This window comes from Lagopus leucura, unplaced genomic scaffold, assembly GCF_019238085.1.
Source record: "Lagopus leucura isolate 7727_CA_CO unplaced genomic scaffold, USGS_WTPT01 Super-Scaffold_73, whole genome shotgun sequence".
NCBI lineage: Eukaryota > Metazoa > Chordata > Aves > Galliformes > Phasianidae > Lagopus > Lagopus leucura.
Genome location: NW_024962252.1, coordinates 71,666,918 through 71,681,837, shown reverse-complemented (window position 1 = coordinate 71,681,837; position 14,920 = coordinate 71,666,918). Strand labels below are relative to the sequence as shown.

At 42.7% G+C, this 14,920-nt stretch overlaps 1 protein-coding gene across 1 annotated transcript; it reads right to left on the bottom strand.

The window, feature by feature from the left end:
- Nucleotides 1-11,707: 11,707 nt before the first annotated feature.
- On the bottom strand, nt 11,708-14,717 carry LOC122187523 (N-acetylneuraminic acid phosphatase). The gene is made up of 2 exons (XM_042885102.1): nt 14,604-14,717; nt 11,708-14,525 (listed from the first exon to the last, which is right to left on the bottom strand). The coding sequence occupies exons 1-2, from the start codon at nt 14,691-14,693 to the stop codon at nt 13,836-13,838; spliced, it is 780 nt and encodes a 259-aa protein (XP_042741036.1). The 5' UTR covers nt 14,694-14,717; the 3' UTR covers nt 11,708-13,835.
- Between the last annotated feature and the right edge of the window lie 203 nt (nt 14,718-14,920).

Here is a 14,920-nt window from a genome sequence, read left to right as displayed (position 1 = left end):
AGGCTGTAACTACCTCATTAAGATAAACTTACAACAGCGTCTTAGATTTAAATAAGGAGTTATTTTCCTTTTTCCTGGAAAGAGGCCACAGTTTGTTTAGGCTCACAGTGGCAAGAAACTGATTTACATGGACGCAGAAAGCTTTTCAAGCCATTACTGCTGAATCATTGTGTTTCAGCTAGCACGCAAGTGAGCTGGTGTGCTCTGACTGAGGGCTGGGGAAATGGGTTTCAAGAAAGTTATGGTGACTGCATAATGAAAGAGAGATGCAAGAGTGTAAATATTTTTGGAAAATGTCCAGCTTGTATTCTTACACCTGCCCATGCTTCATGGCTAGAAATAATAGTAATTCCAATTCTTCATCAAAATGGTATTATCTGTTTGCATTTTATGCTGCACACATCATGTTGCAGTGCACTTTGTGCTGTTCCTTAACAGGAGGGATCTCTCACTATATGGTGCCTTACAATGGCAGATCTCATTCACAAGTGCCGATTTTGTTAGTATCTGATTTTTTACCAATTCAGCTAAGTTCTGATACTTAGGTTCAGCCCTAAGAAATATACAGTCCAGGAAAGCTGACCAACCTGTTGGAAAATCAAAATGGGAAAATGGAGGCACTAGAGGAGAATGGGAGCAGCAGAACTGCCCATGTAAAGGTTTAAAAAATATATTAAGACGGTCATAAATCTATATATATACCTATAACTAACAGGGTTGGGGGCAGCTGCAGTTGCCCATGGACACACTCATCACACACACAGGTCCCTGAGGCTCTGCTTGAGTGAGGTACAAGGTACAAGTTCAAATTTAAACCTGAGCAAACCAGTGGCACTCACATATGTTGAAATGTTTGTAGGCTGACAGGGGCTCAATTTCCACAGTTCCTCTTGTGTTGTGAGAGATGTTTTCAGATCAAAACTCACTTTACTGAGAACTTGTTCCCAGAGCAAATTTCACATAAAAAGCTTTTAAATCCAACAATGTGACATTTAAAAGGGTAATTTTTTAAGTATCCATTTACAGAAATATATTATTTTAAAGCAATATTTTAAAAGTTTCATAATCCTGGCTCTGGTCATAAGCAGTGCCTTGTATATAAATATAATAAACACCACCTGAAAGAACATGACTTGGTTAAGGCGTGCCAGTAGAAGGAAGAGTCCTCACATAGAAGTGGAGGGCTGTCCCTCATCCTCAGTCAGGGCTGTGAACGACTGTGTTGTAGTGCGGTGGAGGTGAGACATTTCCTTCACTGAGACATACCTTGGGTATTTTCTTAGTGCTACACGGGATCGTGGGATATTTGAAATAATTATCATGGAGATCTGATGTTCTGGCTAACTGGGCAGTGCCCGGAAGTATGTTTGAAAACATCTTCCTTCAAGTGGTCACTTGTGCCTGGAAGATGAGAGATGAGGCAGTCAGTAGATGGCAGAAGGCACAGTGACTGTATCTGAAACATCTGCAAGTTCTGCTGCATTTTCTGAGCTATTTATCTGTGAGGTTCAAGACGCCTCCTAGCATAATCTTTCCTAAACGAGAGCTGTGTATTTTATGCAAATTACATAAACTTTTTCTTAATTATGGGGATATTTCGTGGAGATTTTGAGGAGAAGAATATGTATGAGAACACTCACTGGGGCCAGGTTGGAAGCATGTCAGCCTTGTGGTGCCTGCGGGATGGCAATGCAGGGGAGGCAAGAGTAGATGCTGGGCAAGAAGGAAGAGAAGTGAAGCACTTTCTGGAGCAATTCTTTTCCTGGTAAACACTTTTAGCTGCCTGTTGGTGATGTAGAGACTTTCTGAAGCATAGGCTGTGCCCAACCCTTTATTTTCAGTGTACGCTTCTGGACGCATCCTTCACAAACGTATTTAATCTTTCTGAGGCCATTTATGCTTTGGCAGTGACAACATCCTGTGGGTTAGCATGAAGGGTGTGCCTAAACAGCCCATGAGTTATTTATGTATACCTGTTTCCTGACGTTGCTGTAACTCTCGCCAGCCTTGCGCTCATCTGCAGAGGTGCCTGCCGTCCATGACTGAGATGTCTCCATTTCCCCATGTTGTTCAGGTTTAAAGCTCACTACTCAACCTCCCAAGGTAGTTTTCTGCATGCCAGTCTGCTGTGTGCTGACAAATACCTGCCAGGAGCTATGGGTTTTGTCTTGGGAAATTCCAGGTAAACATGACACCTCAGCTTCTTGGAGGTAGCAGCTGCTGCTTTTGCTCAAAGGGAATTCCCAGCAACTTTGATCTGTGAGAGAGGACATCACCCCCGCGTTGCTTTGCTGCAGTGAGGTAAAATGTTTGTTGAGGACATGTGGCAGGAGCAGCTTCACAAGCAGCAGGAAGGACTCCTTCATTACATCCCTAAGCCACACATGCCTCATTTACAGTGGGGCTCTTTGGTCACCCCAGTAACAGCGTAGCCAGAGTCTGAGGCAAAGAGCAGCAAGCAAGAGCTGAAAAAAATATCAGTTATTTCTCACATATGACTTGTGGGGATCTGCAGGAATGTTAGATCTTGGCCTTTTTACTTCCAAAATTTGCTGTCTTTGGTGCATGGAAAAGCGCTGAAGCTTTTAGGAGGTCAGATAAATGAAGAAATATTATTCATTTAAAAAAAAATAATTATTGGTTGTGCTTCCTTTGGGCATGATGCACTGGCCAGCCTCCTGGGCTGATGTTATGCTAGGTACCGTGACAACTTGTAGCAGGAACGCCTGCCCAGCGGAGCTTAGCAAACACATCCTTTGAAGTGGATGAAACAAGAGAGAGTTGGGTGGGCAGGAAAAGGAAAAGGAGGGTAGGAAATATGGTATGAAGCACACGGCTCCGTCAGCCTTGTGGAACAAACTTTTATAGTCTTAGTGGTGAAAGCTGTGTAGACCGTTTTCATCAACTATTCCAGTAAAAGATCTTGAGTGAAATATTGGTATTTTGTGTTACTTTGACCTGAGCAAGGCACAGAGGTTCAAACTCATTGCTTTCCTCCTATGTGGTGTGGGTGTGTGTGTGTCAAGCAGGCAGTGGCTTAGGCAAGGCAGCATCCCACCTTCTAAGCATCACAGAAAGGTATTGGGGATTGTTTTAGGGCATTTTTCTCCATGCGAATGTTTGATTTCATTATTTAACATAATAGGAGGACCTCCTCTAGCATTATCGCCATTGAAAATGCTCCCAGGTGTGCCAGGGGCATTCACAAGACAGGCAGCCAGTGTATAAATGCTTCTTTGCATGTACCAGAAGTATCTCCTGCTGCACAGCTGCGCTCCCAGGTGAGAAGAGTTGCTGAGTGCCAGTGAATGTTTTGAGCCATTCAACTGCTGCACAGTTTATTCTCGTGGTAATGGGCAGAGCCTCACACCACACTATTGACCTTGGCCTAGGGAGGCTTCAAAGGAGGCTTTGTCTTGGATTCAATAACCAAAGCCACTGTCAAGGGCCAGATAAAACTGGTGGCTATGAGTCCCGTCTCCATCCCAAGCCTGCTGTGTGACCATCAGCCAGTCACCCTGGTTTTCTGAGGCTCATTCTCTCTTTATTAAGCTGGAGAAGGCAGCACTTGTGCTGCACAATGCCACCCTTTAGCTCTCTGGACGTATTGTATTTGTCATTGTATAAATTCTATCAGGACAAAGAAGCTGTCCTGCCTATCCACAGTACAGAATCACAGATTCACAGAATCACCAAGGTTGAAAAAGACCTACAAGATCATCCAGTCCAACCATCCACCCATCACCAATAGTACTCACTAAGCCATGTCCCTCAACACAAAATCCAGCCATTCCTTGAACACTTCCAGGGTCGCTGACTCCACCACCTCCCTGTGCAGCCCGTTCCACTGTTTGACCACTCTTTTAGAGTAGTATTTCCTAATGCTCAGCCTAAATCTCCCCTGGCGCAGCTTAAAGCCATTCCCTCTAGTTCTATCACACGAGAGAAGAGGCCAACCCCCAGCTCACTACAACCTCCCTTCAGGTAGTTACAGAGAGCAATAAGGTCTCTTCTGAGCCACCTCAGCTAAAGAGGCCAAAGTACAGCCAAAGACGGCCAGGTGTTACTGCAGAGGATGCACCGAGCAAGCTCTATACAATTCAGAAATGCAGAATCACACTGCAGGGGCTGCCAGGTTTGCTTTGCCTTCAGGGTCAATTTAGTACCGTGCCAGAGATGCCCACGCGGGCTCCTGCAGTGGCACGGGGCTGCGGCAGCCTGCCGGCTGCTCTTGCTCATAGCCGATCCTCAGCTGCCACCTGCTGAGCACACAAAGGCAGCAGAATGCACTGCGTGGGTATGTGGGCTCCTCAGTAGCCAAGGGGAGATGGCATACACAATGGCACGAGGTTTGTCCATGAAAACCTGCCTGTGTTTTCAGGTGCCAAGGTAGGAACTGCCTGGAATAGCCAAGAATTCACCAGACAAAAAAATGCAATGTGGTAGCAGAGAACAGCTCAAGGAAACCCTATAGAAAGACGAGCTCAGCAGGAGACCTGAAATCACACAGAAGCCACTGCAGCATCAGCTGCAGGAATTAAATTCCTCTTTTGAAACTAAATCCAATAGCTACGATGTAAATCTAACTCAGTTCAAGCACAGTGCACCCATACCTTAGTGGGGTGAACTTTCGGGCATCATAATGCCAACAAATTTGTTGCTGATTTTAAGCACATTCCTGTTCAACAGGCTGCTGTGCTTCTTGCAAAATATGCCTCAGATATCTGTGCTTAAAACAGAGATGGTACCGATCTGCACAGACCAAAACTCCTAAGCAGGACTGCTTTGCAATGTATTTATATGCTGCCTACTGAAATAGGGTCTCCTCACCATTTATGATGTCAGAAGGGTAGTGCACAGTGAAAAGAAGAATGCTTCAACTTATTTATGGCTGCCAGGTATGTCTTACATTTAAAATAGTGATTGGGGAAAAAAATACAGAAAATTGGAAGAAAAAAAAAGAGAAGAAAAAGAAGCTGTACCTACCAAACCTCTAATGCCATCTGCTGAGGAAACACTGGAAATGAAGTCTTCAGCTGGCTACTTGTTGCACTATTCTTGATATTGATGTCTTGTAAAATTTCCACTACTTGAATACATTGAAAGGGTTTTCAATTATATTTTATAAATTTTAATTATAAATTTAATTTAATTTTATAAATTGTAAATTATATTTGCTTTGTTCATTCGCAAAGGGGAGGCTACAAGGAGCACTGTACTCCTTAAAGGCACTCAGTAATAGAGGAAAAAAGCCTTCTTCTCCAAGAAGCTCCCATACGAAGCAAGTGCCTACAAACCTGAACAGAGCACTGACCCTTAGTGATTGAACCTTAAGCTGTTCTATACCAGCATAAATCTGCTGATATCTGAGCAGTTACTGTGTATGGCAAAAGAAGGGAGGTCGTTGGCTAGGATAGCACTGAACAGGGGCACAGTATGGGAACAAAACGGACAAAAAAACAAATTGTTAATTCTGTATACTTACATAAAAGTAGATAGATCTCTAAGGGAGGGGCTTTTCATTTCAAGATACAGCGTAGAAATGTGGAACAAAAAGTAATACAGTATTAGGGAGAATCTCAGAATGAAGCTGCATCTGTTTTAACACACGCACAGAAAGTGTTCAGAGTAAAAGGAAAAAGATAATAGATATCTCAAAGTATTTTAGCCATCAAGATAGTAGGTTTCATTAAAATATTCAGCTCACGAGGACGGAAGCAAGACATATTTTTTAATTACATTTACAAAAAGGAAAATAAACAAGCTGTTTGTGTTGTTTTTGCATTTCCTTACTGAAAGGGGAAAAAAAGCACTTGGAACATTCAGGACCCTTCTTGTTTAGATGTCTGAAACAAAGGACAATGGAAGGCATCAACAGTTCAGCAAACAAAGGCTGTCAGTCCACCACTGCCGACTTCATGACAAATCAGAGCCCCAGTGAGATTTTACGTGCCACTAAAACACGCCACATCATTAACAGCAAAGAAAACCCAACCGATGTAACAAATGAAAACAGTTGAGACTGACAACTTCAAATAGGCAGACCTGACCTAATGCTCCTCTGATGGAAATAGCACAGTAACTTTGAGGATACACGATGATGTAATTCATTGAAAGAAAACTTTAGTGAGACTCTTAGCACTTGCATAGCAAAAGAAGCAACAAAGCATATATTTAAATAGTTGATGCATTTTTATCAGTAATAATTTTGCAACCAGTTGGACATTTCCTTTATACTGGTCACTATCTGGGGAAAATAGTCTTCCTATACTTGCCTGTGTGTTTTGCTGTTGAGGACACACAGTAAACAGCGTAAGTACATGAAAAATTGCTAGGGTGATGTATGGTAACTGTTGAGTCATGGCCTGAACCACTGATCGAGCACCTGGGGAAAGGACCTGGTCAGCCCTGGCAGCACAGGTGAAGGCAATTCAGCTGTGTGACCAGAAGGGGTGGAGCCTGGCTGCACCTCTCCTAGACCTCATTTAAGGGCTGACTGCCACTGAGGAAGGATCTTATCCTGGAGGTCCCTCCTTGGTGAAGCTTTCCCCTGTGAACCTGAAATCTTCTGATATGGGTGAGCAATCTTCTTCTGTTATAGCACCTTCCTGTCGTGCTGGTTCTTCTGCCGTCACATCCTTTGTTGTAATGCCTTTCCCATTGCACTGATCTGTCCAATTGCGATAGGTGAGTTTAGCAAGGAAAGTAGAATAAATTTAATGTTTTTTCATCTTTATTTCTGGGAAGGTTACCGAGCATTTGGGACAACTGAAACTGAACCATAACTATACCAAGTAACATTCTAGAGTCATTGAGAAGTACAGAGTTGTTCCCTAAATCCTTCACCTGAAGTGTACTTCGTAAGTGACGGTTGTCATAAATATTCAGACACACCACTACACCTTGAGCCTCTTATTGTATTTTTGCAATACAGCTGGTGTGGCAAAATAAGCATTTCTGGGAGTGTTCACTCCTAGAATACACTGAAAAACTGAACACAAGAAAAAATGTAAAAAATAAAAGTGTATGAATGCATTAAGTGCATCAAATAAAATATGTATTCAAATGTAGCTTAAACTACATGCACAGCTCCTTCTGTATTGCCTAAAAATATCTTATTCCCAAAATATAAGGAAGTTAAATTTTCTAAGTGTGATAAAGCTGTTCTTGAATACAGTTATAGTAGAAAAGCCCAATGCTTTGAGCCAGTGGTAATCTGAATGAACAGACACAGGGAAATGATTGTCAGTGTTTTGCTTTCCATACAACATTCAGTTCTTTAGTCAGCTATTCTTCAACACTGATTTGGAAACTTTGAGGAAAGCAACTTAGATTTGGTATTTTAAACTTGCGTTACAAACTTTGATATCTGTAGTTGACTAACAGAAAACTTTGTTTTGCTTTAAGCAGGTCTTTTATGCTTTCTTTTAACAAAATGACAAATTTGCTTCTTTTGTTTGATATGAATAGAAGTTTCACTGGATGAAAGGTTATTTAAACAAACACATCCCAAACATGTGCAGCACACAGCTGCCAAGAAGCCAGTAAGAAATGTATGTACTCACATGATCTTGGTACAACAGCTGGCTGTCTCCTCTGCTATTTATTATTGAAGTTCTCTGCAAACTTTGTTCCAAATACTTGATACTGCTGTGATTCAGGAAGAGAAGGAAATAAAACTAAATAAATTAATGAATTTGATCAAATAGCAAAGGGAGAAGTGGGAGGTAAAAGTCACTTCTAAATGACCTTACAGAAATGTGCACAAACTTTATTTGAATTCAGGGAGTTCTATGGATGCAAATGGCAATATGAATATATGGTAAATATATGTAAGAGTTATAATCCAGCTTTTCATTAGGAGCTGACTTGAGAAATGTGGCTTGCATTTCTGGAATACTAACTCTTCATGTTTAGCACTATAACTTAATATTTTTTTAAAATGCATCTGTTCTGGTGTTTGAGGACTGCTCAGCAGGAGGCTCTTGCACAACTGTGTTGTTTTTTTCTTTTATCAGATAGCTTTTTATTCTATCTGCTTTTTATATGCTATATGGAGCAGGCAACGTGATTCTCTGTGTTTAGGTCCCTTGCAACATAGGTGCAAAGTTGCAGTTTTTGCTTTAGACACAGCTGACATAATCTCTGCATTGTTACACCTCCTGTATGTGCACAGCATGATCTAGAAAGTGAGTTATAATGGAGACAATCCCACTGCAAGGCTGATAGAAAAGTAAAAGCTGTGCACAAAAGAACAGTATACACTACATACATTAGAGATGCATTGCATTTCTAGTTGTGTTCGCATGATTTCTAGGTGATGAGTTTTATTTGTACAGACTTTTCTTTAAAGAGTCTTTAAGATAGCTTAGAAGCAAAAATACTCCCAATTTAGGGCCAGGCTGAAAAAGAGATCACTATGTATGTCAGCAGCCAGCACTACTTGGTTCTGTTCTGTATTGTAGTGCTGAGAACAACCAGAATTGGATAGTTAGCTAGAGGGCAAATGGATAGATGCAAAATGTGCTGACTTAACACACACACACACACACACACCCATGGGAGGAGGGACTGGTGCCCAAAGACTATGAAGTTAAAAACAAAACTGAAGGACTCTTATTTTTTTTTTTTGTTGATTGTTAAAAGAGTTAAGAGTACACTCAGTAGCTGTGGATCTACAATCATAGTAGTCTATAGCATACACCACCAACTCCTTTGAGGTAAGGAGTATTAGGTACTGTATGTTTGCAGTTTTGTGATGTGCTAGGTCCAGCTGCACTGAAGTCTAGGTGCTACTGAAGAGTAAAGTTAAAATGTTAGCAATTTATGAACCTGATTGCATTTGCACCCAGATTAGGATTTTTTTTTCCTGACTTCTGGCACAACTTATGGACAGGCCTTCTCAGCTGTTTTACAAATGAATTGAATAGGGAACAATAGCTGCACTCCTCCCTTCTTGCCTTTAGTCTTCTTTTTCAAAAGAAGACTGATCTTGTTCACCCATCCACTGCATGTACAGTTGAGCACTTTGTTTACCATGCCCAGACAATTCTTATCAAAATCAGCCGTTGGTTCTTTGCCCTCTGCCAACCTCTCCCTTAACCCTGGCTTTACCTGCACGAGTAGTCGTGTAGGACTAGGGACAGATTGTGTTTAAATTGCTTAGATAAGAATCGGTTCAAGTGATGGCTGTTCCATGTCTGGCAAATTCTTAAGATGGGAGAGTGGTATATTGGCACACATACTGCTGCCAGAACAATCTCTTTGCAACTGCAGAACTACATGAGACCTCAGTAGGCTTTGAATATGTGCATGGTACTGAGATGATCACTTTTGAAGACAGATTCCATTTCAGCTCTGACTTTAATCAAAATTTCACATTCATACAGTTACATTTAATTAGTCTATTTGACTCCATCATCCAGATATTATTATAATCTATGGAGAAAAGATATTTGGAGGATATAAGTAATTGCAGAGTAGCTGTTCTATGTAGATCAGCTGACCTGTGCTCTTGAAGTCCCTATCTGAACTGACTGGAAGAGATTCTGATGGTAATCCCACATTGTATGTATTTATACTGGGTGATGGGAAACCATGCCATAAATCACTTGTCCTATTGCAGAATATAGAACCCAAGCATGCGTATAAATCTTACGATGTTACTTGGTAGCAGGGGAAGCATGGTATATTTAGGCTCCTACAATTTGGTTATTCAAACTCATGTTATAACTCCTGGGGAATCTGTCAATATTTATTCTGCTCAGATAACAGTAATTTTCTTTCTTAGATTTTCATTGTTAGTTGTTTTAAAGCAGTTACAGTGCTTCCAAGGTCTGTCTCTTCTACCACTGATACTCTTCTGATGAGTAAGCTACTCTGAGTGGATGGGGGAAGAATGAAACTGGGAGAAAATAAAGCATGGAAAACTATTCATAAAATGCATTAATTTAAAAAATCAATCTTAAGCACATAATATTTTTATTCATTTTCTAATAAGAAGTTTCTATGACAGATCAAACTACTGCTAGTTCAAAACCGTTATTGGCATTTCCACATAACAAGAGCTTCACAGGAAAAGAATGGAACAGGTTCAGAGTATCTGATGCACAGGAAGCTATCCCTGTCTTTATTTCAGGAAGTCATAGAATACCCTGACTATGAAGAGACCTGCAAAGATCACAGCCCGCCACCTGGCTCCAGGCAGCACTGTCCAAACTCCGAGCCCTATGTCAGAGAGCACTGTCCAAACATTCCTGCAACTCCAACAGCTCAGGGCTGTGCCCACTGCCCTGGGCAGCCCAATCCGGTGCCGGCCACCCTCTGATGCCAAACCTGTCCCCAGCCCTGACACAGCTCCGAGCCGTTCCCTCGGGCCCTGGGGTGGAGAGCAGAGCTCAGCGCTGCCCCTCTGCTTCTTGTGAGGAGCTGCAGCTGCCATCAGGCTTGTGAGAAATAGTTGCAAAAACTTTCCTGGAATCCAAAGTGATGATACCTTGGTAAACAAGGTGGGCGATCTTGTTGTAAAAGGAGATTAAATTTGTTGAGTCACTTCCAACTCTAATTTTGTGCCGAGAAGCACATAAAAAAGAATCCCCATTTCTAATGCTGTTACTGTGCACCTCAACACCTTATGCATACAAAGCCCCCCAAACAAGAATGAAGATGCGGTGACACGCAGGTCCTGTGGTACTTTGCATGCCTGGTAGAGCCAAATGCTTTCATGGCAATTCCTAACCACTGTTAGGAATTCAGTGTGGTGTACACAGTCAGGCCAAGAAGTTTTAAAAATACAGAACTATTGCTTCAGCCTTTGAAATTATGAGAACTACGCATATTCAACATATATAAACATCACAGATTTCAAAGCCAATTCTGTGCTATCTAAAAAAGAGTGACAGTAAGACAATGCAAAACAAGGTTTTATAAACAAAATACTTTTATTAGACTAGTACATGGGTTGTCTTGAATGCAGTTGGCATTATAATGTTGGTATAGTTCATTTAACCTAAAATCAACATTACTGAAGATTAACCTCAGGAGATATTTATCTGAGAAAATGTGATTAAAAGTAAATATAATTTCTTTTTCTCTCTTTTATTTAGTGTGTTCTGGTAGTATAATTTAAACTAGACAACTTACCTAATAGAGCATATCACTAAGCAAAGCCAGAACTTAACTGGAACTGAATACTGACAGTTTTATTCATCTATTTTCACTTTTGATTTGAAAATGATTCCACCATTACATTTGTTTTTCCATTTTCATTAATAGAACTATTTTTTACTTGGTTTTCTGTAACAGCTCCATCAAGGAAAACCACCTTGAGTATTTAGATATTCCAGATACCTAATCCAGTTCTTTGGGTAATTGCTTCTAAGAAGATGCCCGATGGATACCTTGTCTCTTTTCTTCTTGTTTTATTGCAGCATCATAATAGCATTGCCCTAACTGGAAGCTGGTATTCACATCCAGCCTGGTACAGCACTCACAATGGAAAAGTATATTTAGGTGTGACCTCTACAGACCACACTATCCCCTGAGTGTTCAGTTACAGCATTTTTTTTCATAGATCATAAATATAAGAAAATAACTGGCTAAAACCAAGTGCAAAACAAAGAACAGACTTACAAAACAAGAGACCTTTTAAACAACAAGCAGGCTCAGCATCCTATTTCAAAGCAAGATTTTGCAATCCTATTGCAAAAGCAAGAAAATACAAGCCTCAACTTACATTAAGAAATGGTAATCTGGTAAATAAATATCCTTCCAGCCGACAAACAGAACTGTGAATTACTTCTATTTATTATTTTACATCACAGCTGGGTCAGAAACCTCATTCTGACACAAGTTCTGTCAGCCTGATGCCATGCAAGCAGTGCAGTTAAATTGCTTCTACTCTGGGATGCTGTTGTAAACAAAGTTGTTTTCCTTCAGTACGGTCAAAGCAGATTACTTCAACTAAGTTATCTTTCCAGGGATCCATCTAACCTTTTGGATACACTTCCACTTTTAAGCAATATTCCTGGCGGGCTCAATGACCTTCGTTATTTTTCTCTTAGTCTTTCATTATAAGGAATGTCATTAGCAATGTTTTGGTCATAAGCTTTACACCAGTGACTGTTTTCATACTTTCAATGGCAAAACGAAATCTTAACTTAGGCTTCTTACTCCAGTAACAAAGGCATGTCCAGTCAGTCCCACTGGCTCATGTTACACGTGGCAATTCACTTGTGGCTTACGCCTGTTTCCTCATAGGTACAAGCAGAGCCTGCCTCTGTACTCAGTCATCCTAGCATCTTAAAGGTCTTGGCTAGATGACATTAAGAATGTGGATGGTTCCATCATTTTTAAGAATTAATTTGATGAAAGAGATTCAAGCTTGCATTAACGCGTCAATCTATTTCAACGTTGGAGAAACTTGGTTTCATGGAAATTAAACTTATTGCCAAGTAATTTAATGCAGATTAACACCCTCCTCTGAACAGAATCCATGACACTATGTGAAACTTTCTTAGTTGTATAGAAGAAATGTACCTTTGTTTACATGAATTTAAATTGATACATTTCTTATGTACATTCACCCAAAATTCTTATTTCTTTTGTATTAAGTATGTGAAGTACAGCAAATTTAAATTATTAAGATAATAATCTGGGAGAGAGAAATCTTGGTGTTTCAGAGGGTCATCTCTGTAACATCTAGTTTCAAATGTTCCACCAAATGCACATACACATTAAGAAATTGTACACAGCACTGTAATTGTACACATGACACCATTTTCCAAGTTTTCCACTTTCATGGAAAAGCGTCACGAAAGCCATTTACAAACAACTAACACCTTCTCCAGAATAAATCACATGAAACACAAGTGGAAAGGAGGGATTGTATAGCAGTGCTATTCAAACAGTCAAAAAAAAAAAGCACTGATGCTGCAGCTGAATCTGAGTGGTCATATTCCTGAGCAAGACCAAAAACAGTTTCTCCAGTGAGTCTGATCAAAATTCCATAATAAAATCAGACAGAACAGTAATATGAGCTGCCAAAGAAGTTACGGTACAGTAAGATGATCATTGAAAATATCCCTGTTGTATCAATTATGTTCCAACAAAAATCATCGTATGATTTACAAGCACACTGCTTATTTGCAGCACCAAGATGATATAAAGTAAAAACTTATCCATTGAGTTCCTCTGATAAATGGTCCCCCGTACAAATGCAAATCCGTGTGTACACTGAAGTACTTTTAGCAACAGGTACAGATTCCATAAAAGTCACTGCAAAGACTGAAAAAAATGCTACAACTTGAAAAGGGATCAGAGAAAATCACTTCCTACTGGTTTGCTACATAAGTTCTATCAATAAATTCTGATCTCAGGAATAGCAAAACTCACTTCAGTTTCTGAGATAAGCTGTAGATGGACTGTGAAGGTCTGCAAGTTGCGTAACACCTCACTTTCATGTTTTTAATGTGCTGCAGGCAAGGTTTGAACTGAACTTCTGCTGAACTTACAGGTCAGCAAGGCAAATAACTGCCACTGAATGATCAAAACATTCCAGTTTTCTTTTCCAGCATAGAAACAAGGGACTTCCATCAGAGACAAACACGTTTTAGCCAGTCTGTCAAAGTAATTTCCAGATACAGGCAGTTATTTTAAGCTAACTGCGCTTGCATCTTTTATATGAACCCAATACTCTGTTTTTACCCCGGTTCCACTGAAAACCTTGCTCTTGCCCACCCACTGCTTAAGAAAAACATGAAGTACACGAGTTGCAAACCCTAGGGTCAGATTTTTATCAGGAGCACAGCCAACAGCTCCCTGCCGCGCCGCAGCCCTCAGCGTGCCTCGGTGCCGCCCGCCGCACGGTCCGTCCCTAACTTCACCTTGTGCTCTATCTTCTGCAGCACCGCCGGCAGGTCGAGAACGGACGAAATGACGTAGTGAGGCACCGGCGAGGCATCGGCCGGGGCCGCCATCGACTTGTTTAACCAGACGGTCGCTCTCAGGCCGGCGTTCAGCCCTCCCTGGATGTCTGTGTCGAGAGAGTCCCCCACCATGACGCACTCGGCCGGCTGCACGCCCAGGAGGTCGCAGCAGTAGTGAAAGATGGACGGCGCGGGCTTCTCCTCCTTCTGCTCGCCTCCCACCACGATGGCGTCGAAGTAGGGCTGGCAGGCGCACGCCTCGATCTTCTCGCGCTGCGTCTGCCGGTCGCCGTTGGTGAGGAGCAGCAGGCGGACGGCCTTGCGCAGCTCGGTCAGCATGCCCCGCGTGTCCTCGGCCAGCGTCAGGTGCCGCAGCCGGGTGGCCTTCCACAAGAAGTAGCACTCCGCGGCCAGGCTGCGGTTGGCCTCGCCGCCGATGGTCTCCTGGATCGCCTCCTCCCAGTGCGAGATCCGCAGCTCGGTGATGCACGTCTTGGCGGGGTCGTGGCACTCCTTGAGGAGCTTCGCCTGCACCTTGTCGCAGATGCCGCGGGCGTCTCCCTCCCCGCAGTGGTGCTTGGAGCGGAGGGCGTTCACCACCTGCAACGCACAGAGCACAGCCCGTCCGGACACCGCCGCCCTGCCCCGCGCTGCCCGATCGCGGCCGCCCCCGCGTACCTCCTCGATGGCGCGGCGCCCGGCCGCCGCCGTATCCACCAGCGTGTTGTCCAGGTCGAAGAAGACAGCCTTGACGCCGTGCACCCCCATGGCGACGCCTCTCCGCCCCGCGCCCCGCGCCCGAGGCCCGCAGCCGGGAGCGCTCCGCCCGCCGCCGCAGCGCGCAAAGCCGTGCGTGGCACGGAGCGGCGGAAACCACCGAAGCCTGCGCCTGCGCCCGCCCAGGCGCTGGGCGGGGCCGCGGGGGGCAGGGAGTCCCGTAGGACGCGGGGTGGGGCTGCCAGCAAGGCGGGTCCTCTCACGTCTTTATTCTACTG